The 26,236-nt window shown below is 30.9% G+C and overlaps 1 protein-coding gene across 3 annotated transcripts in view; it reads left to right on the top strand.

Annotated features, from left to right (window-relative positions):
• Positions 1–25,803, top strand: part of LOC132948682 (uncharacterized) — a 35,199-nt gene extending 9,396 nt beyond the window's left edge. Inside the window, exons 4-9 of one of the 3 annotated variants that reach the window (XM_061019267.1) lie at positions 3,876–4,002; positions 5,319–5,452; positions 16,794–16,946; positions 18,515–18,726; positions 18,975–19,083; positions 22,357–25,803. In XM_061019267.1, coding sequence (XP_060875250.1) covers positions 3,876–4,002; positions 5,319–5,452; positions 16,794–16,946; positions 18,515–18,726; positions 18,975–19,083; positions 22,357–23,195 — 1,574 coding nt within the window. In that variant the 3' untranslated portion in view covers positions 23,196–25,803. The remainder of the gene's footprint in view (positions 1–3,875; positions 4,003–5,318; positions 5,453–16,793; positions 16,947–18,514; positions 18,727–18,974; positions 19,084–22,356) is intronic. The other 2 variants (XM_061019269.1, XM_061019268.1) reach the window with 2 other exon arrangements.
• Positions 25,804–26,236: the final 433 nt, after the last annotated feature.

The raw sequence follows: 26,236 nt of genomic DNA, 5'->3' as shown, positions 1-26,236 counted from the left end.
AAGCTTCAATCTGCTATTGCCATTTTATTTTTTTTCTATACGTGTACACTGTACATATATTAAGTCTATATATAATAATATTACCATTCACGATTAAAACTAAGTGGGTTAATCCGTCGGTTGCAAAAAGTGACAATATATAGCGAGTGAAATGTACCTATGAAATATGTACCTATGTTTACTCTGTTCGAACAGAAGACGAAATACGACCGAACTACGACTATACGAGTATGCTATATTATCACATAACACATTGTGACGACGGCGTATATATACACTATACGCGTTATATATGTCTATATGTAATACACAGGTATACACGTCGTCGTTCGGCGCAGATTTTCTTTGAAATATATAAGGGACGACGTCGACGCGACGACACTGCGGTGTCTCGCTGAAAACCCACTAAGTGAAACGGTCTAGCGGGGGGTCTAAACGTTTTAAATTCTATTTTGTATTTTTTTATTATTGTACTTTAGAATTTCGATTAAAGGGTACTTTGATCACATCACATACAAGCATGACGTGTATGTCGATACATAATAATATCTTACAAGAAAACGGAAATAATATAATGGACCGCAAAATATTTCATACAAATAATATATATATATATATATATATATATACACACATTACATATTATATATTAGGTATATGGTATACCTTTGTATATAATATAATATATAATACGTCTGTATATAAATTGTATAGTGTATACCATGGTTATTTACTAGTATAGATAACTAATAACTATGTCCACTGCCCGCAAATCCTATACAAAACTGAAATATTCAGATCTTTTTTAGATTTTTACGCAACATTTTCGATGTGTTTAATTTTTCTTACTAGAAATACACGACATTGTTTATTATTATTATTATATTATAGTACATTGATTATGGTTTTTAATTCCCAAAATGTTCAGATATTCAATTAACTATAATTATAGTTGTTTAGCTTGGCAAAGCTTTTTCAGTCAATATTTAGGAAAATAATAGAACGATTGAAATATTTATTAACTGAAAGAGTCGAGTTGAGTCACGTTGTAAATTAAAATTTCAGAGCCGGAAATTGTTGCCCCGAGCAGATTTCTACTATATTTAGCCTATTTAACATAACTATAATATTAAATATAGCCGACACACATCTGAATGGACTGAATCAAAAAATAATTGATAAGTACTTATCTAAACATTAACCACGGTCCACGACACTACTTAATTAGAACACAATGAAAGTTATTACTGGGTATTTATAGTTGATTACAACCATATCAATAACAACGCATGTTTAATATTACACTTTCCAAATTCTGTTGAGAACTTGTTCCTCAATAATCGTTACAACTTGGGTCTATAAGGTACCTACTATCTATATAGTATATATGTAAATTTATTCTACACAACGATAATTATACATAAGAGTGGTTTTGGGTAAGTCGAGTTTATAATTGAGTACCCAAATAAAACATTAAATTGTTCTATATAGGTACAAACTTGTCATATCACTTATATGACTTATATATTATCACGCAAATATTATTTGTAATACCTATGTATAGAAATAATGGGACGAGAAGAAAATATTGTTCTTAAAATAGTGTAGTTTTTTTATGAAAATTTGAATTTATAAATATATATGTACCTATAACACTGTGATATGTGATATTACAATGGGGAAATTGATACGAGACTAAAATATACTTATTTATTATCTCCCTGCGATGACGGATAATGAACTCGATTAATTTAGTACGGTTTTCAGTATTGTCGACAAGAAAAAAACAATAACTCGATAAACATATTATAACATATTATATAAATGTACTATCCTCTGCTATACACTGCTACAGTGAATCATAACCACGGGAAAGTGCATACAAAATCATCTCTTGCGCGGATAATTTTGGTATGATAAAACGTATACAATGTTCCTATAGGTATACACGGTCACGGTTGATCCGTATATTAGTTGACAGTAAATTGTACATAGTATTATTAGTATTTAGTATATAGTTGGGGTCAACAAAGGGGTATATGTCTATAATCTATTATACAGACGATATCCCCTTCTGAAAAATCAACCGAATTATATATAGACAAACACCCTCGGTAATTCACGAGGTCAGATTTATGGGTTGGAAAACTTATATACATTATGTATACATAATGATATGCGGGCAGCTGTTTAGCGGAAAGGGCTTTCAAATATTAAAAACTCGGTGTTTATATACAGAGTGATACTTTTAATTCTATAAGCACTAGCTTATTATAACTCTATTAGTGATATTATTTTAACATAATTAATTTGTTACAACAAAATGGTTTTCAAAAAAAAAAATTTAGTTCTCCAGTTTTAAGTTTTACTTTATGAATGGCAACATTTGTTTTTAATTTTATATTTCGTACCAAGATGTATTTTTGAGAATATTTGTATACGTAAATTGAGTTTTGAAATTTTAGCTAATTAATATTTTAAGTAACTCATGAAGTTTAGATAAGCATTCAAGTTTATATAAAGGACCAACATTTTGTGGTACCTAACCATATCTGTGCGCCTGTGCAGCCTATGCTACTATATGCATTTATATTAGATCTTAAAATATTATTATAACTCATTAATTAGGTACTCATTATAGAACTTTTAAAAATTTTGTTTTGTAATGATTTCAAATTATGTGAAAACAATATTTTGAAAAACTTTATTATACTATAATTGTCATAATAATGAGTGTTTACTATTAAAAAAATCACTCAGTATATAGAAATATTATGTAACTTAACATGTCACCCTATACATGCAAGTTGTAAGTCCTGCTGTATAGACCTACTTGAAGCTTTCACTACAAAGTTAGCACATCAATCTTATATAATTTCAACAAACGATTTTTGATTGACGTTGTTGGACATTTGTTGGAAACAAGTAAAAAGTAAATCAACTTTAAAGTTATAACTACTATTGTAGTGTTAACTTTATATCCAGCACTACATATTAAACTATTAAAGTAAAAACTAAAAACTCAATTAATGTATTGTATCAAAACACGTTTTTGGTGGAAATTTATTGGACAAAGATTAAATGAACTTTTGAACCTTACCCTACTTATATTTAAAATAAACGTCATTAATTTTAGAAAATAGTCCAATAGTTCATGTTATATAAACATTATGTCATACGCATAAATATATTATGACATTATACATATTTTCTGATTTTCAAAATTTGCAGGATTAAAAAGTTAAAATAGTAATCTTTTTTCAATAATATAATTCATGTGTTGTTAGAGTAAAAACTCTGAACAAATTCCAAAAATATTTTGGTTATTTTTCATCATCTATGATGTGTATAAAAGTTTGGGTCATTTTAAAAAGGTTCTGAACTTTTATTTTAAATATACTTATGTTTAATGAACATTTGAACTTGACAATCTAAAAATTTAGAAAGTTTATTTTTCTTTGTTGAACAAGTAACAACGTCTTTCAACGATATATATGTATAACAATGGTTAAGTTTCATGTGTCTTACTTTAATATGTAGTGCCGGTTTAAGCTAGCACTACAAACTTTTAAGTATAATAGGTTGAATAACCTACTTAGTAAATTAACTTACAAAAGATCGCCAAATATCGTTTTTCAATGCACATTTAACGTAGGTATAATAAAGAAAAATCGAACGTACGACTTTATCAGTAGTCAATATTAATAGAATGTCGATCTTGGTCATTGGTATTAATATTTAATATAATATTATGCAATATATTGTACTTTTATAAGTAGCACAAATATATGTCGCAACTGTGTTTATAATTTATAATATATATCTTAAGTCCAAATTATATTGTTCTATGCTATAAATTTAAATACGTTTTTTAGACCGTGCGGCGGTGATGTATCAGCAAAATTCTATGAAAACCGAATTGAGATCACCTGCAGACTGTTGTGGTAGGTCTACGCGGTATTTCACAGATCATTACTATCCGCACTCGCCAACCAACTTCAGGTAATTCGTGAAAATATAATATTTATTGCATGCTATAAATTTGTTGAAGAGTTGAAAAAAAGTCAAGAAAAATTTATTTATAAGAATATATTATAATTATAAATTGGAGGTTCTCGATTGATGTATAATGCATATTATATAAATTCTGTTGTAAAAAAAATCGCATAATAATAAATACACAATATACGGCCGAAGCCGATTAAGAGATTTAGAGATAAACGATTTGAGATTGGTAACTATAGTATGTATACATAATATATCATATTTAAGTTATAAATTATAATGTTATGTGTAATATGCATATTTTAACATAAAACTGCAAAGAAACAAATTATATTCATGGAACGGTTCTTAATAATCGTCGGTCGAAGAATAACTAATTTTTATGTCATCAATATAAACAATATTGTACATCTTCACGGTGCTGTATATACGTTGTTTGAAATAATTAAGCCCATAAATAGGGCGCCCCTCCCACCGCCGTGCGTGTATTTCAATTTTTAATACAAAGGGTTAAACGGTCTCTCGTTGTAAGCTACTTGCAGGACCCTTTCCATTCCCTTAAATTATTAACCTGATAATTATTTACGGGCTTCTCGTCTGTTGGCTTTTCATTCGAAAGATTATTTAAAACCTACGCCGACCCGCGAACCTCTCAGAAGTGTGCAGTAATCCTCTTTCTGCAGTTTCTACTACGGTGTAATATACCACCGCATATACGGAAGGACGGCGTGTATAATAGACATTGTAGAATAAACAGTGTTTATTAAACACACCACCACATTATATTATTATACAACAATAACATTTATGCATTTTTCAGTTTGTCATTTTGCAGTCTATCATTAGGTTAGGTTAGGTTACATGAAATTATTGTGCTGCATTCGCACCTGATATATTATATTGTATGCGTATAGAATCATAATACATAGAATATATAAATATATATGCAATATAATACATATTATAATACATAGATAAGTTAACTCTTTTTTCGATATTTTAATTTTGGAAATAAACTGATAAGTGCGCGCAATTCTAATTTTTTTATTTTACCCTTATTTTTTTCGCCCGTGTGAAATTACTATTGACTTTTGATCAACAACCGATTTTGTTGGTTTCAATATCTATTTTCTAAACATTCTGATCTACAAACTATTGATAATGTTAGGAGAAATAAGGATAATAAAAAATGTTGGAACTGCATGCATGTTTCTTAAATTTTCCAAGAAAAACAATTCCGAAAAGTGATTAATTTTCGAAACAATAACGAGTGTTCAATATATATTATAAAGTTTTATTTGGACGTTTTCTAGAAGCCTGGCCACTAGAAACCTATACTATGATTATTACGATCCACCTGCAATGGTGACGCACAAGAAAGATCCAGACTCCAAGGCCTATTACGGGCAGGACGCCAATGACAACGCCACAAGATATTCGACACAAGGCAAGTAAACTGTCATTAAGACCAATATTGAACATTATGTCATTATATGTATAGAGGTATCGATATATTTAAATGATATTTAAATACGTTAAGTCCGGTATACATATACATATTTAAAGCAGTCAAAAAAACGTATATTACGTAGGCACTATACAAATGTAGACAATATGTTTTAATCATTAATGTAAATCTAAGGATATTTGCAAAAACGCAAATACATTAATTCAAAGTAATAAATGGTTAAAAAAACTCAATTTATACATTTTATATAAAAACAAAAAACGATATGAAAATAACAGAGTAAAGAGGCCTCCCCAGCGGCCAGTAGTAGAGACTATAGAGAGATAACTATTCTTATATGATTAGTATAATTAGGTATACGGTATACTCACTATTTACTTGTTTTACCCCGTGGAACAATGTATGATAGTGACTATAACACAATAAAAAATGGTATTTTGGGTATTTTATAATAATTTAAAATTAATGTCATCAGTATCTAAATAGTAATAATTATGAGATCATACCAAGTTATTGTGTTGTTTGCGATTAAAAATATCTGAAAACACATGTGTTTTCGAGATTTGATTTGATTTTACATTTTTATTTACAGTGATAAAAACACATATAATAGCTAATATTTATGTATATAGGCATTATGAAATATAAATGCCCTTGCATAGTTAATATATTAGAAAATCGAAAAAGCCTAATAAAAATGCTCGTCACGAATTTTCACGTCGATATGCGCGTTATTGTAACAATGACGAAAATCTAAAAACTAATTGAATATAAATAAGACGCCCAAGGGTGGGTGCTGACGTCCTGTGGGTTAGAATACGATACATGGGCGGTGGCATCGGTGGTCGTGTCATCAGATGTAAATCCCGGGGGAAAAAAAGACATTCTGGACACGTATACACTGGCACGCTGCTATATAATAATATATACATTATACATATATTATTATATGCTCTGCAGACTTGCTACCGATATTCAACGAAAACAAGCGTTTCAATTTTCACCTATAATCATTTTTTTCCTTCCCTCTCACGCCTGTTCGAGAAAAAAACAAAATTAAATTTAAAAAAATATTGCCACGCTGTTGGAAAATGTTTAAGCCCTATAGGTATAGACTGTATAGATATTGATGAACGATGAGCGTATCATGACACTGGGCCGCCGACACTATACAACGATAACTCTTATACCTAATATAGTTAGGTAGTATACTATAGGTATATCGTATATAATATTATGTGTGTGTACAGTGTACTATGCCTAAACTGTCAATAGATATATTATTCTCGCGAAATCGTGAATAATTACAATATTTATAGTTTGACGAAATCGAAAATAAACAAAACGATATAATTATATTAGTAAGTAGGCATAATAATATACATATAATACGTATATTGCACGCTATTAGTCATAATAGTTAAATTCCTAATGCGCAGGTAAATATGACAGAGCGTGCGCGTCGTATTAGGTAATTTCGTATATGTAATTTCGTATATGTAATATATTATATTTTATGCGTTTGTGTGTATCGTATAGTATATAGTAATAGTAATTAATATTGACTAAAAAGAGAGAGGAATAAGTTTGAGTAAAATGTGTGATTTCCATGTCCAATGTCCATCACTTGCAGAGGCGGACTTGGCAGGTGTGATAGTGCGGGAATAGTTCTACAGGGCCGCAGGTTTTCTAAGGCAGCCAGACTGAACTGTGTAGATTTATAAGCTAGCTTTATAGTTTATACTAAAATAAAATAATAATGAGTAATGAGTATAATGACTATCGAAATAATTCTATTTAGGCATATATTAATTTGTACTCTTTACAACATAATAATAAGCCTTATTACAACTTGATATTACCAGCCCGGTCGAATTCACAATCGTCTATTAATTCTATACGACTAATTGTATATTAAATTATACCCGTCAACGGTGGACAAAATGTCAATAGCACAATATTTTATCGTAACTTATTTTGTGGAAGGTGCCCGATAGGTACTTATAAGTCATTATATATAATCATTAATCTTATAGGTACAGGTTACCCGTTAACACACAATATGAGATTATTTACTCTTATAGGTACCTATACATATACTATTACACTTATTTATAATATGTATTATATAAGCTCGTTTTACTATACTGGAGATTACGATTTTAGCGTAATTATGACAATCGTCCGTATTTGTTTCGATTTATAACTACATAAAAACGTGACTATTATTTTCATAATCTCACATTTCATAATAATTTTTTAAACGTTATAACTTAGGTATTAGTTATTAGCTTAATATTAAGATATATAGCTTATATTATAGAGTGAACAACAGCTGTACTCAAAATTCACACGCTGTGCGTAATGTGCCCATATGAAAAAAAATAAAAATAAAATTCGGGCAATATTATTATTATATTTATGTATGTATAGGTTAGGTACCTACGAGCTTAATTCATAATCGAAACTTTTCCCACTATACCGTACAACCACTAAAAACAATTTATCTTTATACAGTCGTTATTGTAAACAGCACATAATATAGGTACTATTAACCTAACCTACTATTGTATGAATTGTGGAAACGTTCAATTAAAAGGTATTACACAGGTGACATTTTTTTATAAATTGTGACGTTTAAATGCGCACATAATGTATATATTATACACATATCCATATAATGATTATTATATTTAAAATGCCAGGCTATGTAATTTAGAAACACCAGTTCTATACAAAAGCTAACAAACCCAAGTAATACCTACGTAATTTAAATATTTAATATAAGACACATTAAGTTTTTATTCTCATATTTTTAAATTCAGAAAAAAAGACTAAAATTCGTATATTATATAGGTACCTATATGGTACCAGATTTAAATATAATAACGCCCCACGATATAATATAGGTATATAATATTATAGCAGCGCTTAAAGGTTACACAATTTATTATTTTATATTTGTGTGTATGACTATTGTCTAAGAGGGGATTTCTCGCCAAACGCTGCGAGATTCGGAAAATTCAATTCGACTCGAACCATATACAATCACAGTGAATCACACACGATCCGTGGTAAGCAAAGCGCGGTCAATCACATGATAATAATATAATATAACGATAAATAAGCGGCGGCGACGGCGTTAATAACCGACCACGTCGAGACAAGTGCACATCGATGTGATTTATGCGCGTGGACTGCGTTTTGGGGGCTTTGGGGTAGTCGGACGCGCGTCTAATGACTATATAATATTATTATATATGTACATACAAGTATATCACATTGTATGTATACAATACTATAGCGGCAGCGCGTCTAATCGTTTTTCGCGTGTATAAAACTCTCAACAGTCTATAGATAATATCTATTAGATATAATAATATATACTGCAGCAGGACATCTCGAGTCACGGACCGTATATAAAATATACATATCATATCATATTTATTTAATAAGTATTTAATATAAACGAGTATAATATATGTATGTTATGCAGAATTCTGCAGAGTGAACAGCATCAGAATATTCGTGTTAATATTATAATAATATAATATATTATAGTATATCACTCAAAAAACAGTGTTACCTCATGGGTATGGATTCTTTTTATCAGATGATTAACCGGTACCATCTGTTTATAAGTTATAAGTTATAACTATACATTATTTTTTTATAACTATTATTAATTTTATAACTTATAACTATTACAGAGCTCAAAAGTTATACAAGTTAAAATCGATCAAATACGCATAAAAAAAATCTAAAAATGTTAAACATGCAAACAATTTTTTTTTTAAAAACTAAAACACTTTTATTTATTACCTATCTGTACAACACGACTGCGAAGGAATGAACAAATATAAAACACGGTGCTGTATATTTGTTTTATTCTACGTCAGTTCACCGGGAAAAACAGCATCGGTACTTCGATTTATTTCAACCGAGATGGGCAATCCACCTTCAGTTGTGTATTGTATATAGATTTAGGTATAGCTTTAATATTTAGTATATTTTTGAATGTGGTTCAAACTTTTACTCAAGTTCCTTTATATTTTCTTTATACCTCTAAGAACAAACCAATGAATTTTTGTAGTCATAATCGGTTGAGTATATACGGCTTTAATTTATAAGCTACAATCATACGGATATTGCCTTTTGATATACATTTGAATAACAAACAATGTATTATTAAAATTATTATTTTAATGATTAAAAATATTTTTTTTATTTGAAAAAAAATCCGATAGTAACGCATTGCGGGTCGACTAGTCTATACCAATTTTATTTCTGTAATCAATCCCAACCACTTATCAACCACTAAAATCAAAAAAATATTCGAGTCAAAACGAAATTCATATATGTGAGCCACCCTATAGCAACCTATTGGGATAAAAAAAACCTAATAATGCACACTTATCGAGTCTCGAGTAATATGTGTGCAAACTACGTAATTTTAATTTTAAAAAAATGATGTTTTTTTTAAATACTCAGGGCTAGTAAAAAAAATATTTATATAGCGCCTATATGTAACATGTATGACTATTTGTCTTAAAGTCGACAGTGCAGTCAAACATTTATATATAATTTTTGTTTATACTTTATAGATTGCGATAGGGGAATCGGTTGTCATTTCGTTCGGTGAAGAGTTCAGATGGGGGCAGGCACATGGTTTTTGCGAAGAAGGGTAGCGCCCTTTTTCATTGCCAAAATAACTAATTACTTATAAGAAAAAGTCATTAAAAAAATTCTTAGTTTCCCTCTCATTCAGTAAGAGCATATTGCCCTAAATATACTAACATCTTTTAAACAGCACAATTTCTTTAAGGACATTGAAAGCGGTGATTTTCTCATTGCTGTCTTTGTCTAACGCACGTAGAACATAGGAATTTAGACGTGTTTTCATTCCACTAACAGATCTAGTGAAGTGATAAGAATTATAAAAACAGATTTGAATTTGTCGTTAAATCTATTTGAGATCAACTTTCCCAGATTTTTAATTTATTGGTTTTACTTCTCCAAAAATTTAAATATTCCATTCCCTTTTTTAATTTTTAGAACGAATTTTTTGTAGGATTTAGGGATAAAAAATGAGGGAAAGTCGAATCTGATTTTAGAACTCTTATCGCTACAAACGTACTGTTGCAGTTGTAATTAAAACGCGTCTAAAGTCCTATATGTTCCAAATGTGTTAGACAAAAACAGCAAATCACCGCTTCCAATCCTTTTAACACGATATACAACTATTGAACTATACGTATCTTCGTAAATTGCAACTGTATAGGTACAATGGTGATTTTGCTCCCTCGTAAAATATAGAAAAAAGTGACTATTAAGGGCCAGTTGTACCGTCTATGATTAAAGTTAATCAGAGTTTAATCGGCCGAATTAGCACGGTTAAATATCTGTTATCAGCTGATTAAGCTTAATCGTAGTTTAACCGTAGACGGTACAACTGGCCCTAGATATCTGTTATCAGCTGATTAAGCTTAATCGTAGTTTAACCGTAGACGGTACAACTGGCCCTTAGTATTTAGTATTTCACTAAACAGGTACACAAATTATACTATGTATCCAGTGGCGTATACTGACATTTGCAACAGGAGAGAGCTTAATAATATATTTAAAAATATATCTATAGCCATTAACAGGTATATATTTTTATAATTTATTAATACATTTTCAGGTTTTTATTACTGAAAAAATGCCTAGGGGGAGGTTGAATACCCCCTCCATGTGTACGTGCCACTGTTTATATAATAAATAATAATATGTATACGCATGCAACAGAAGTCCAACAAAACGTCCTAACACTGCAAAGCAAGCATTTTCGTTTTCGACTAATCGCCACGTCCGCCCACGAGTACCACCGTTACTACGACCCCTCGATTATTATTAAATTATGTATTATTTACAACTTAATAATGAGTGTTTTCCTCATGTCAAGATAGTACCTACATACCTCATATGGATCATAATATTATCATAATAATAATAAATAACATAGTCGTACTATAAGTGTATGTATAGTATAATGGAATAATAAAATTGTCTTATAGTATACAATAAATAGGTACATCTATTATATACAATGTAAGATATAGGTACCTTTTTTTCATGTTTCTTCCGACGACGCTGTGGGTATACTACTTCCGCGACGTCGCTTTAAGATATAGTGGTGAAGAGAATTGCAGCGTTTTTAATGAAAATGTTGATGTTAGATTGAATCTAATAGGTAAAATGAAAATTTGATGTGAATTATTATTATACGTGTTTACGTCTTATACTTACAACTATCATAATTCATAATATAATAATATTACATTATTACAGCCCCTCTGTCGTATAAGGGGGTCGCTATATTATCGCGATCTAGATTTTACTTTTCATTTTCTATTATGTTGTTCAGTGTTCTACTTTTCAAACCTACGAAATTGGCAGGTACTATTATACATCCATTGATATAGGTATGTAATATGCGTATGTGTAACGTACGTACGCACTCCCGTTCGGGATTAACGTTTGGGTTTTAAATAATGTAACGGCAACCTTTTAGCGGACCGCCGCGGAGCGTGCGCCTTTTGAATATACCGACGGAGGGAGAAAAAAAGCCAGTGACGATGCCCGTCGGGAGTTGTAAAAAATATTACAAATCCCATTGTTACTCGTATTGTTGCTAATAGCTGGCAAACGAAATCCGCGTTTAGCCATCGTGGTGCTTAGATGTAGTACATATATAGGTATACACATTATATTATTATAATGTACCGTCTCCGCATCGAGTATATGATATACAAGGCGATTCTTTTAACAGCAAACTGCACTCATTAAGGCGAACAGTATTTTATTTGGAAAATGCTGAGATCCGTAGCATACACCAAAATGATAATACATTTAATTATATGTACCTAATAATAATATTAATACTAATAATAAATATTGAACAATATATTTTTAATAATAATAGGCAATTATAGCATCTATATTCTATAGACGATAGGGAGCAGTGGTGCCTCACATATTCGCGCGTGGTTAGGTATTAGGTACTTTCTACTTTTGTCACATTCGACATCTCCACATAGGTACTCCTCTAAAAAAAACGTATTAAATACTTATTAATAGAAATTAAACTATCCTTTAAAACAATATGTACTGCAGTCGGTAGACTGTGGCAGATTATAAGAAAATTATGCAGTTTACTATTTAAAAATCAAAATTTAATAATAATAAACATAATATTTATATGGGTGAAAAATATCAGATAAAAAAAATAGATTTGAATTGCATGGATCTTAAAAATTTATCAAAAAGGGCCTACTAGAAAAATATTATTTTTTCGAAGCAATGAGTGTATTATTTATCGTCAAAATAATCATGTATTCATGTTATACATAATATACGCATATTTAGCCTATATATATATATCCATACAAGTTACAATCATCTAAAGGCCTAAATATATCTTATATATTTAATAATATTAAGTATCATATAAAATCTGGTTTCAATATTTTAATTAATTTTATTCAATGAGGTACATATCGTACATATACGAATTGGATATAAGGCGTATAATATAATATACATAGTATATAGTATAGTATATAGTATAGTATGTAGTATTAAGTACACATTTATGGGTTTTTCAGGAATCAGGAACCACAGTTAAAATAATTTATCAATGTTCTAAACAATTGAATTCCAAAAAATATCCCTACCTTTTGTAGCCAATCTAATACATTTTTTTTAAAATGCATTTATGCGCTTAACCATTGGTATATTATAAATCATTATTACTATAAAATATAAAATTGTTATAAATTATAATATGGTTATTGATTTATATATAATACGATATATAACTCAAACTCCAAACTCTAAATACACCCATGGCTATATGATCCAAGGCTCATCAAATCAATAGTATTTTTGAACTGAGTTAAGAACTGAGTAAGTACCTAACTCGTCATTTATGAAGTTAATATCAATAATAATCAATTAAGTTAAAAGTTAGTTTTGTATATTTTCATACTATTTAAATGCAAAAAAAGTAGTGTTATACCTAGGTAACATATGATTTATTCATATTTGCTACTATATCGAGTATAATTTCGTTGACTGAATGTCTGGATGTCATCATAAACATTTTACACATCATGGGTATTAACTAATAACTAATAACTATACATATAACATGTATAGGTACCGTACATAATATAGAATAGTAGAATACTCAAATATTATACCGGGACACTTATAAACGATAAACTAAGACGAAAATAACTCAGGCGAATTAAAAACTATTTACGGTCTTGCGAAACAATTATATATATATGAACAAGTACAACAGTCAACAATTTTAAATCTAATATTACGGTCCATGTAAAACAATACATTTTTAATTAATGGAAGAACAATATAAAAGACGGTATATGTGCGCCTACACAAAAATGAGATTAATGAAAGTTTAAATTTAATATTCATTGAATAATTAAAATAAATGGATGCGTTTATAATTTATTATATTTAAATATGTGCACCACGTAAAATATTTAGAGGATATACTTTTTTTCGTGTTTACCAATTTGCGTTTTTTTAACCTGTCGCTTCCTAAATAAAAATGGTTAAACGTTTATATTATAATATTATCAGTGACAATATATCATAATATTATATTATATTATAAGGGCCACTGCCGCGGCGGCATGGCCCATGAATCATGATTACCATTGCTGCAGGTGAAATTGAATAGTTTTAAGCTACGGTTTAGCATGACAAATCTGTACACCATTCGTATTTTTGTAATTTACTTAATTTTCTTTATTATCAGCTATGGTTTACCTATAGTAACTTAATTTCATGTGCTACATAGAATTATTATAAATTAGTAAATTACCTTAAAGGTCAAAAGGGATTCCTGGCCACGGTTGTACATTTGTATCTACTTTATTCACTGTTTGTATGTCATTATCATCAAACAGTTTTAATATTGCACAGAAAGTAATCAAATAGTGATATGAATATATTATGATACAATATCTATTATTGTATTCTTCATATTTTATTATATTATTTTATAAAAATCGTCAGAAAATTAACTTTGTAGCTAAAAATGTATCGCTAATTCATAACATAAACATTAAAAAAAATGGCTATTAATGTTTGATGTAGATGTAGCCATGTAGGTATAATATAAGTACCTAATTAAACATATTTCTTACATAATAGTTTTAGGTACTAGAGTACTACTACTAATTTGCAAGTTCCTAACCTTATGTATTAACTATAATAATTGTTCAGTGATTTAATTTATTAATATTTTTCATGATCTTATAATTTACTATAGGTGCCCGTTGATATAAAGGTATTTAGGTATAACTTGTCAGTTGTTAAGTTATGTTCCTGTTATAACCAATTTAAAGTTAGTTTCTGCAGAACCATGGTTATCTATATAGTTTGTAATGCACATTGCACATTTAAATCGAATAATGATTTAATATTTTCAATTACTTTTAATCCGTTAAATATAATAGTAACCAATAACCATTAACCAAAAAACAGGATATACTAAAAAGTCAGCTTATAATATTATACCAGTATGCATTTTTAAATTTTTATCTTAATCTAACATTTTCAGTGGCCCACATGACGCGTGTTTTTAATGTTTTAATTTCCTTTACACATAATATATATATTATAATAAATTATATATATTTAGAAATATATTCACAGATATAGATACCATTATTGTAGGTACCTAAATAGTATGCAAACATATTTTTTTTATATCTTTTGAAATTCTCTGCCGATAAGAGTAGTTGTAACACTCGATAATGTGATATATGGAAACGTTCATAAAAACACGTATAGGTACTGATTCGAGTAATTTATACGAAGCTAATCGAAATTAAGAAATATATTTGCATAAATACTAATAGCCAATAGGTATAACTTAAAATAGTTATAATTATACTATTATAACTTATAAGTGCATTTGAAATTTAAATTGTTTACTATAAATCGTTGTACGTACATTGTAAATTGTAATATTTGAGTTTAATAAGCATAATACATCACAGCAGGGGCTAAAATACCGTGTCCCTTGAAAATCAAAGTGTGTCCCCTGACAAATGTGTGTCAAGTATTAATGTGTAAGGTAAGTGGGTGTTATAATTCCCACAGATTTTTTTACTTTAGAAATCTGTCAAAGCCCAAATTGTCCAATGGTAACAGTTAAATTAATAAGTGTGTCCCCTGAAATCAGATGTATTTTAGACCCTGCATCATAGTATTATACAATATACTAATATAGTTATACAGTTGTGTAATACAATATTGAATATACATATAATACATTATAGTTTTACAGTTAAATTGATGTAAATACAATTATTATTGTATAGGCATAAGCTCCCACTCCTAACAACGGACTATGATAGAAATTCGATGTATTACAATACATAAAAGAAAAAAAAACATTAATAAATTAATGCAACTAATGTATAGTAAAATATAAAACATAGGTTTTAAAGCTATAGTTAGCTAATAGCTAATGTAGATTAATTTACCGGTTTTATTGTCGGCAGGAATACCACAATATGTGTCCTATAGCCTAATGTAGGATTTACTTGCAAGCTGATTGAAATCCTAAATTCGAGCTTTGTCTAAGGAATAAGAGTGGTTATTAAAATCAAGTAATTTAGTCACATCAAATCACTTATTGACTTATAATCCATTTAAATACTGTTAGAAAACTAAAGTCTTTCTGCATTATGCTAACATTATAAAACCAGCTCGCGGCTCACCGATATTCGTACTTTTACCGTCATATATTAAATTTAACATACTATACCTATAGGTATGTACCAGTGTACCACGGTGCGTCATCGTTAGTATAATAAATAATAAATTAGTAGTTTTATGAATTTCTTAATGATAAACATTTTTTGTTACGAATTATGCTCATAAAAATGGTAAATCTTTGCCATATCGTGATCTGTTACAGCCTGCTGGTAAATTAATGTAACTATATGTATAGGTATGTATATGTGTGTATAACAAACTCGTGAAACATTAAGATTAATCGTCTTTTAGTGAATATAATTAAACAAAAAACAACAATCGTCGAGCTCGTTAATATTAATTAATCGACGAAAATCCGATGATGCGGAAAAATAATAATAAAATAAACATGTACACTATATAATACACCCCACACTAATTATTGTATTTTAGTGTTATAATAATTATTTGCATACATATATTAATAATGATGGTGATGTCATGAAATCGATCATAATCTCAACCGTCTGATGATCAGCAGGTGGTTCTTCGCTATTTTTGAGCACGTCCGACGTGTTCAACTACCATCACTCGACGCACATGCACATACAACCACCTCCTTATCCACCCCCGCATTCACCGCCGCCTCCACTACTGCCACCGACGATAACCATTAACAAGGATCATCAGGACGGTAAGAACTAACAATGTTCTTAGATCAATTGAATATCTAGTCAAATTGTATGAGGGATAAAAACTATGAAAACTAATATAGTCAATATAGAAGCTCTTCCCCAGTCCCCTCCATGTGTACGCCGCTGCATATAATATATAATACATACCTACTTGATATAATACCAATATATAATACATACTTTATATAATACCATACCAATATATAATACATACTTGATATAATACCAATATATAAATAATTATTGCAGACAATATTATTCAAGCCTCCTAAACTACGAATAAAACAATTCTGGTCGATTCAACAAGTCATGTGTCATGTCTGTCGATTGTTTAATAAAAAAAAAATAATTACTCAGGAGGTCTGTTGAATACCTTTAGAGGAAGTCACGCTCGCGGGTGTTGTCTCCATCTAAAAATTAATGTACAACATTGCCAAAAACTGTTTTGCGCGTAACAACTTTACTCCCTCTGTATTTATAGAAGAATTACCAAAATTCCATAACGCATAGGAAAGAACTTTATCTGTGTCGTAGGGTTTTTATTATTTGGATAACATAAATACATTTAAAGTTATCGGTTAGAGAACATAAGGTTTTTTTGTTTTTTTCATTTAACTATTTAAATGTGTTGGTTAGGGCTATAAAAAAAAATGGAAACACTACGACACAGATAAAGTTTTCCCCAACACGGCAACACATTGTGGAATTTTGGTATTTATATTATATATACAGAGGGAGTAAAGTTGATCGGCTCAAAACATTTTGTTGTTATGTTGTACATTTGTTTAAGACTGAGACAACACATGGGGATTTAGTAAGGTATTAGGTTCTATATAATATTATGGTTTGATTTATGATTATTAACTAGGTTCCTACTATAATAGAACTGACTATATAATATTGTGTCAACTATGTGGGAATATTGTAAGCTGAAGAAATCATGAATCAAGTTTCGTCACTCATAAGAATCTAGATCACAGGCGTGGTACAGGATTTAAAATTAAAAATAAGATATTATAAAATTAAAAATATATCAAAATGTTGTATATTATGCTGTTGCTATAATAGATGTATAAATGTATTATTATGTTCATAATATCTACACGGTCTTTCAAAGTATCTTGTGTAACGAAATTGGTAAGGTTTACGTTTGAGTTTAAGTTCTTATGAAATTTTCCTCAATACTTTGTTTTACTTAGGTAATTTTAATGACCCTGTAAAAGTATATATATTTCATTAATTATTGGCACCGAGGGAATAAGTTGCAAAATAAGTTGGTCGATAGGAAAATAATTTATTGAATAGGAAATTGAACGCGAATGTATAAATGATTTTAAACTGCTGTTAATTCTAAAACATTTTTTTAACAACTTTTTACTATAAACTATATTTTAATATTTTAATCAAAAAATAAACTTTAAAATAACTTAATTACTGACTATACATTTTCCTGTCAAATTCACCGTGATCTATAATATAATATATATATGTACCTATACAATATACATAATTAAATAGTCATTATTATTATTATTATTATTATTTTGTTAATGCCGTGTGTATACAGGAGATGTCTCAGACTTAAAGACCGCCGCATCTTTAGGCCAAGACGGTAATGGAGGAGGGTACGCTGGAGTCGCCGCGCCACCTCAACCCCAGCGCAGGGGGGCATTGCAGCTGTGGCAGTTTCTGGTCACGTTGCTGGACGACCCGAACAACGCGTCGTGTATCGTATGGACCGGAAGGGGCATGGAGTTTAAACTGGTCGAACCGGAAGAGGTACGTATACTTTAAAATAATATTATACATAAATGACAGTGGAATTTTATTAAAATGCACAATACTGTACGATTTACACGTTGCTAATATATACTTTAAATACTAAATATGATCATATCGACATATCTTAATTTTATAAAAATTGGACGTTTTAAAGATAACATTTTGAATAATGGATGCACTGTGGGTAAAAATATACTATTTATATCATTTGTTTACACGATTTAACGATTTGTGCACAATCTCAGGTGGCTAGACGATGGGGATTACAGAAGAACAGACCGGCAATGAACTACGACAAATTGAGCCGGTCACTCAGGTATTATTACGAAAAGGGGATCATGCAGAAAGTGGCTGGTGAGTTAATATAAATATTGACATAAAATAACAAGTTTATGTGATTTTTCATGTAGAAAATAAAACGATGAGATTGTATAACGTATCGTATAATACTTACGGGGAGATAATGATTGCGGCAAACAGTTTCCCTGTTAATATTTTTTATACAGCATAGCTGTTATGGGGAATATTGAGATTTCGGGTATTGTATAACTATGTTTCCCGGGCATCGTGTAGAATACCCGACTTTTTTTAGCTTTTAAGCAGTATAAACGATTACTTAAATATTTCCTATATTGACTATCTTTTTAATAGAATACCTGGGCAATTTATATTGAACCACTGATTTATCGGAGAGAAAGTGAAATAAATATACCTATATATATGTTCAAATTGGTATATAAGTGCATTATTATTTATTGGTATTTGTGCAAAGCTTTTTTAAAACCTATTGAAAATACTGTTCGTGTTTGATTTCCTATTTTAGTTTATTATACTTATATCAATATATAGATAATGCATAGCGATAAACGATAGTGATAACCTGTATTTGAATCATTATCATTTATCAAGGTATATCTTCATTATAATGAAGATATTTCGAAAGCACTTTATAACAATTCCCAACTACTACTCTATATTCTTAAGGTATACACATAATATAATCGTGTAAATCTAAAAATTCAGTACCTATAAATTATGTAGTTAAAGTTGCAAATATTATTATATATTTTGCCAAATTAAATAATTTATAATATCGTACTTGCCGTAAAATTATCCGATATACCTATTACTTGAAAATATGACGATAAGACTAATGAATTTGCAGTAGCATTACTGCCCTATGTCACAGGAGGTATAATAACGGGGGATCAGCCTCTCAAACAAATACAAAATTACTCGAGTCACGAAAACGTTTACAGACAATAGCCACCTCCCCAAAGAATAATTGCCTATACGCCTATACGTGTCTATACGTATATCTGCGTATACACCAGCCATTTTTGACCCCTCGACTACTGCTATACACCGGTGGTGTCAAATTCAGTTCTGACGGATTAACGAGGCACTACAGTCTACAATGTATAATATATAGGTATATATAATATTATATTGTTATATTGTTTCAAAATACATATATCCAACCCGCTGAGAGTTTTTCTCGATCCGTATCACTCAAAATCGAGATTGAGAGAAACAGAGAGAAGATAATATATGACTGCGGTAGGTAATCAAAAGATAATAACGATATGAAATCGGCGGAGAGCGTTTGCAGAGACGGGGCTGCGAGGAACTGAGATAAGTCACAAGTATATATATATATTATATGTACATCCATATCCTATAAATATAATAAATTGTACAATAGAGTCAATACAAACACCAAGTCTATTTTTAGTATCCAATGAAAACCAGCAAGGGCAGCAATAGCGAAGCGTAAAGCCCCCACGGTCCCACCTAATATAAGTAGAATTATATAAAGTTTTGAAAAAAAATCCATGTTTATTTCGTGCATGTATATTGATTATAATATAGTCAACCTAATCTTAATAGTTAATTTACATGAACGACGGGCGTTATGTATACATTTTATATACTAATTTAGTAATTTGTCATTTTGAAATTTCTTCAATTTCCTCGTGCGTATAGTCTGACGTCGTTGACGGTGATTTCTGCGCAGTCAGAATAGGGTACTTACAACCTACATCATCAATAATAATATATTCTATAATATAACCACCGTCTTCAGACTTCCTCAATTACCAGACAGTCGGCGATATAGGTATAATATTATCTACAGACATTTATGGTTTTTATCCGAGGAGTTTGATTTTGAAAAGAAATCACTGTCGGAAATTAAAACAACAAATCAATTTACTAAAAATAATTGTATTTTGCGTAATCCTTATGAAACCAAGGTGCCTGGGAAGTTTTTATTGGTTTTTATTCCGATTAGGTTTTTCTAAAAGAAATATAATAACTATACTACCAAACCAAGTAGGTTCTGGCACAATCTCAATGATACAAACGTATGAACTAGGTACCTATATCGGAAAAAAAAATTGGAACTTATTCAATCGTCGAGCTGTTTTTAAAAATATACAAATCACACTTCACCCACATAGAACAGGTATGTTTCGATTCCGTGGTCCCTGCAGTCACAGGAAAACTACGCGATGAAACCGAAACACTCGTTGTGCCACATGTTTGTTAATAATAAAATGTGTAGATAAAAAAAAAATTCATACATTTTATAATGTGGACTGACCGATCTCAATATATATCTATATAATATCTATATTATACCGAATTCAGATCAGTTTTCTGAAATATTACCGCATTATTAGGTAGGTATTCGATCGGTAGTATAGACAAAAAGTGCATACAAGTGAGCATAAATTGTTTACCGTTCACGCACGCAACTACGAAGCAGTGACTTGTACATGCGCGTGTGGGAGCACTCCACACTAATGATCACTTACTACTCACACATTTACAAGAACCTCATACATGCAATTTGAAAATTTACTATTTTGAACTCCTTAAAAACGGTCTGCCACCGACCCCTCTTAACGACAGCCATTGATTATAATTTCATTATTCAAATCAGCGAATATCTTTATAAAAATATATGTATATTATGTTAATGTATAAAATACCTACTCTGAACACCTCTGTTCATAAGTTTTTTTTTTTTTTTGTTAATGAATAATGAGCATAATAACATATAAAACGCAATGGTAACAGGTATGCATGTAAAAATATGTATTTATACCGGGGCACTCATTCACAATATGTCGGACTTCAGTGTTTTATCTATACATTATTATATAATCTCATCGTTTCGTTTTCGGTACAGAAAACAAACCGTTTTCCAATAAATATATCAAGTGATGTAGGTACGCCGTACACACACACACACACGTACGCGATCATAATAATATTAATAATAACAATATAATAAAAATAATATTTCTATACATGGAAGCGCGCAAACGTCGGTCGCCCACGGCGTGTGTCTATACTGTTCGTCTGTTCGTTTGGACAAACACAATAATATAACATAATAATTATATATATATACTATTATAGTATTACCTATATTATGTTTCGCACGGGGTGGCGAAGCGGAGCGTACGTATAACGCAATATATAGTAGAGAGAGGCGGCAAAAAGGCAGCGCGCTCGCATTATATTATGTATACGTTCAGCGTTTGTGCACACACCCGCGCGCACGGTGTTTGTGTTTGCTCGCGTAGTGACGGTTGCCCCTCTTTAATTGTTTACCAGGCGAACGGTACGTTTACAAATTTGTTTGCGACCCCGAGGCGCTCTTCAACATGGCGGCCACGTACGATTACGCAGCAGTATCCGATACGTCCGGTGGGCACGGTGGTGTGGTGGCCACGACTGCGGGCCATCACCATCATCTTCACCACCACCATCACCACCATCATCACCAGCAGCTGGCCACTAGGTACGCCGCTGCCGCAGCCGCAGCCGCCGCTGCTGCTGCGGCCGCTGCCACCGCCGCGGCCAACATGCACACCGCAGGCGGTGCAGTTCCGTCGGTGTACGGTGACCCGACGCCGGTGGTTGGATCTGACGTTGACGGTGGCGGCTCTTACGCTTGCACTTACGGCGGTGGCGGCGACGGAGGCGGTAAATCCGTCACGGTCATTACCGCCACTACTGCAGCGTCGACGAACGCGACAACCACTCCCCCCACATCATCACCGTCATTGTCGTCGTCCACTTCGTCTTCGTCGTCCTCGTCGTCTACGTCATCGTTGGCCGACGGTGGTGGCGTCAAGGCTGAAGCCGACAGAGACTGTAAGTCGACGGTGGTGGCTGCCGGCAGACGCCATCACCATCACCAACTTCAAAGGCCAGAAATGGCGGTCGACCGTCACCAACACCATCTTCAACACCACCAACACCACCACCACCACCAACTCCACCAGCAGCAGCAACAATTACAACAGCAGCATCAACGTCACGGAGAAGAAATGACCGTCGATCATCGTCATCACCAACACAATCACCCGGCATTGGTGGTCGACACAGCCACCACCACCATGGCCGGCGATGGAGCCGGTTACTGGTCTGCTGGCGTCTTCGTCCGATAATACTTATATAGTATTATACTATTATTATATAGTGGGCGCAAGTTTAGTAGTAGATGTAAATTGTAAACCAAGTATGTTATCTGTTTTATTATTGTTAGATTGTCTTATGACTAGTTGACAGTGCCTACTTAAATGGATTAATGTTGTAGATCAATAAGTGATCTAAAATCGATTAAATATTGGTATACAACGAGTTTTATAATATTTTTTGGGACTAAGACCGGATAATGGAGGCAGGGGTCGCAAGGTATCATGGCTCCCATTGATTTTAGGGCTCCATCTTTTAATACAATTAAAAAATTTGTAAAAATGGAAGTTATGTGTTATGACTTCGATCATTCAAGCAAGGGGTGTCATATTTCCCGAATCCCCATTTTCTCAACTTTTGTACCTAATTAACTACCTAATTTAATTTTGTATCAACAAATAAATCTATGACAAAAAATGTACTATACCTACATAATATTATATTATACTACCCAGTGAGAGAACACTCCGATTCTACGCGATCACGCGAAACCCACAGCCATGGAGACCGCTTCCACTATGACAGGATTGGACTTAGGAATGCGCAGAAATTCCGATTTTCGTCGGGCCTCGCGAACAGAATATAGTTTCCATCTTAATTTTATAATAGGTACCTACCTCAAATGTAACAATTTGCTTGAATTCCGAAATATTTAATCAACAAGATAAAAATATGTATTACCTATACTATACATTTCAACTTCAAGTTTGAAAAAAATTGACTGCATTAAAACTTAAGTAGAGATTATTTAAATATTAGGTTTTATTTTAATATTCATAATATAGTTTCCTATTTCTATTCATACATTAGTTGAATTTATTATTTTCTATAAAGATCAAAGATTAAAGATTAAAGAGTAATAATATTATTTATTATATCAACCTTTAAGGTATATAGAATATCAAATATGAGTACTTATCTGTAAGTGTAAACAATTACACGTTAGTTGTTTATATAACTATAAACTATATAAATCCTTGACTGAAAAATCTCAACATTTCATGCTGTAACGAAATGTAAATTACAGTTAGTTTTCAACCCACATCTAGTCATGACAATTATAAAAATGTTTTTATTATAATGTAGAAATAAATATTATATAATAAATTATATTTTATTGTATACGTTGGTAGTTGATGGTTAGGTAGTAAAAATAAGTAGAACATAATATAATATAGAGGATGGCACTTTATTTGGAAGTTACGAATTCTCCAAATAGTCAATGATAACTTGTTCAATATCTATTTAGGTACAATGTGTACGTATAGTATAAATGTATAATTATTAGTTTAATAACAAATAAATAATACAAATTGTGTCCCCCCACCCATACATTGGTAACTATAATTTATTATGTTTGATCTCCTGCTATAATCTATATTTCATAAGCAAACGAATAAGATGTTTAAATTTTATTCGGATATACCTAATCCTGTATCCTGTATGTATAATTGTAGGTATATACTTACTGTAAGTCTATATACATATAGGTACTTACCTAACTCTAAACCACATTTGTATATTATATAATTTAATAATTACCTATATATTATCTGATTCAAATAATAAATAAATAATAAAACTTTTATAATGATAGAATTTAATCATGTTTTAATAATTTAATCACACAGTGTCGGTGTATAGAACAATAGTTACTATGCCATTATTATAGGATAGAGTCTTTCATATTTTGTGTAAGTGTGTGAAAAAATGTTTGGTTGTTACGAAATAACTCAATGTAATTTATAACATTTTGCAACAAAAAATTTGAAAGCTGTTGTATTGTATATAATATTATAATTTATAAACTATCATAATATTATAGGTATATTTTATTATATATAAATAAAATAAGCCTTTAAACAGTATGAACAAATATGTTTTTATGTGCAATAAACTATATTTATAATATATTATAATAATAATAATAAAAAAATAATGAATGAGTTTTTAATATATCACATTGTAATTATAATGTATAACGTTATAAATGTCTACTACCAATTTTCTAATATTTTATTATTTTAAGTCTTAACCCTGTAAAATATAATAATAATAGTAGTACCTATAATTTTTTTAATTATACCTACAACAGAAAAGCTTTTTAAATGTTTTTATTTGTTTGAATAGTTGGATTCTCCAGTTTATGTAGGTAGTAGGTACATTACGTCATTACCTATATAGGTAGTACAGTCAGGGATAACTTTACAACTATATTTTTTACGATCTCCGTTCTCCGAATTTTGGTCGGCTTAATTTATAATTGAATAAAATACCTATTTATAGTTAAAGTAAAAAATATATTATAAGGTGAGACAGGTGAGTACTGAGTAATTATAAATCCAAGAAAACATAACCATGAAAAAAGGGTCAAGTCTCAAACTCAAAATAGTTCTTCAAAAAAAGTCTGCCAATCAGATATAATTAGTGGTATCTACATTGCGGTCAAGTCTGTTTTTTCTCAACACAAATACCGATGAGCCTGTTGGTCCAGGAGACCTTAGTGGAGACCCTCGATCTCCTGTCCAATTCCCAGATGATGTTCTTCCATTCGATGGCCTTGATATTCACGTGGGAGAAAGGACGGCCCTCCGGCGGTGGGTTATTTATAGTAACTGGATTTGTTTGTGGTCTGTGCAAAACAGATTACAGACATTATATTGTGTAAAAAAAATAATATTATAATAATATATACATTACACATAAAAATATGGAGTTAGGAGACATACTTAATTTGTGTGTGATGTGAGTATATGACGAATGAATAACACATTATATCAATATATCCGGCTGACCTTTTCGACGCATTCATTAACGATGATCTTGCGAAGTTAGCAACCCCACTTTGAACTATCGACTTTAAACCACGGTGCCAATATTTTAAATTCTGAAACTAATTTGGAAAATTTTGAACACCATTTCTCGATGTGGGTGCAAATTTCACGCAGCACCACCCACATTGGCACATTGAGCTTATGACTTCAGGCGCATTTACAGCTACGTCGTGTGTCGT

The sequence above is a fragment of the Metopolophium dirhodum genome, chromosome 7 (assembly GCF_019925205.1).
Source record: "Metopolophium dirhodum isolate CAU chromosome 7, ASM1992520v1, whole genome shotgun sequence".
Lineage (NCBI taxonomy): Eukaryota > Metazoa > Arthropoda > Insecta > Hemiptera > Aphididae > Metopolophium > Metopolophium dirhodum.
This window is presented reverse-complemented; position numbering and strand designations above follow the sequence as displayed.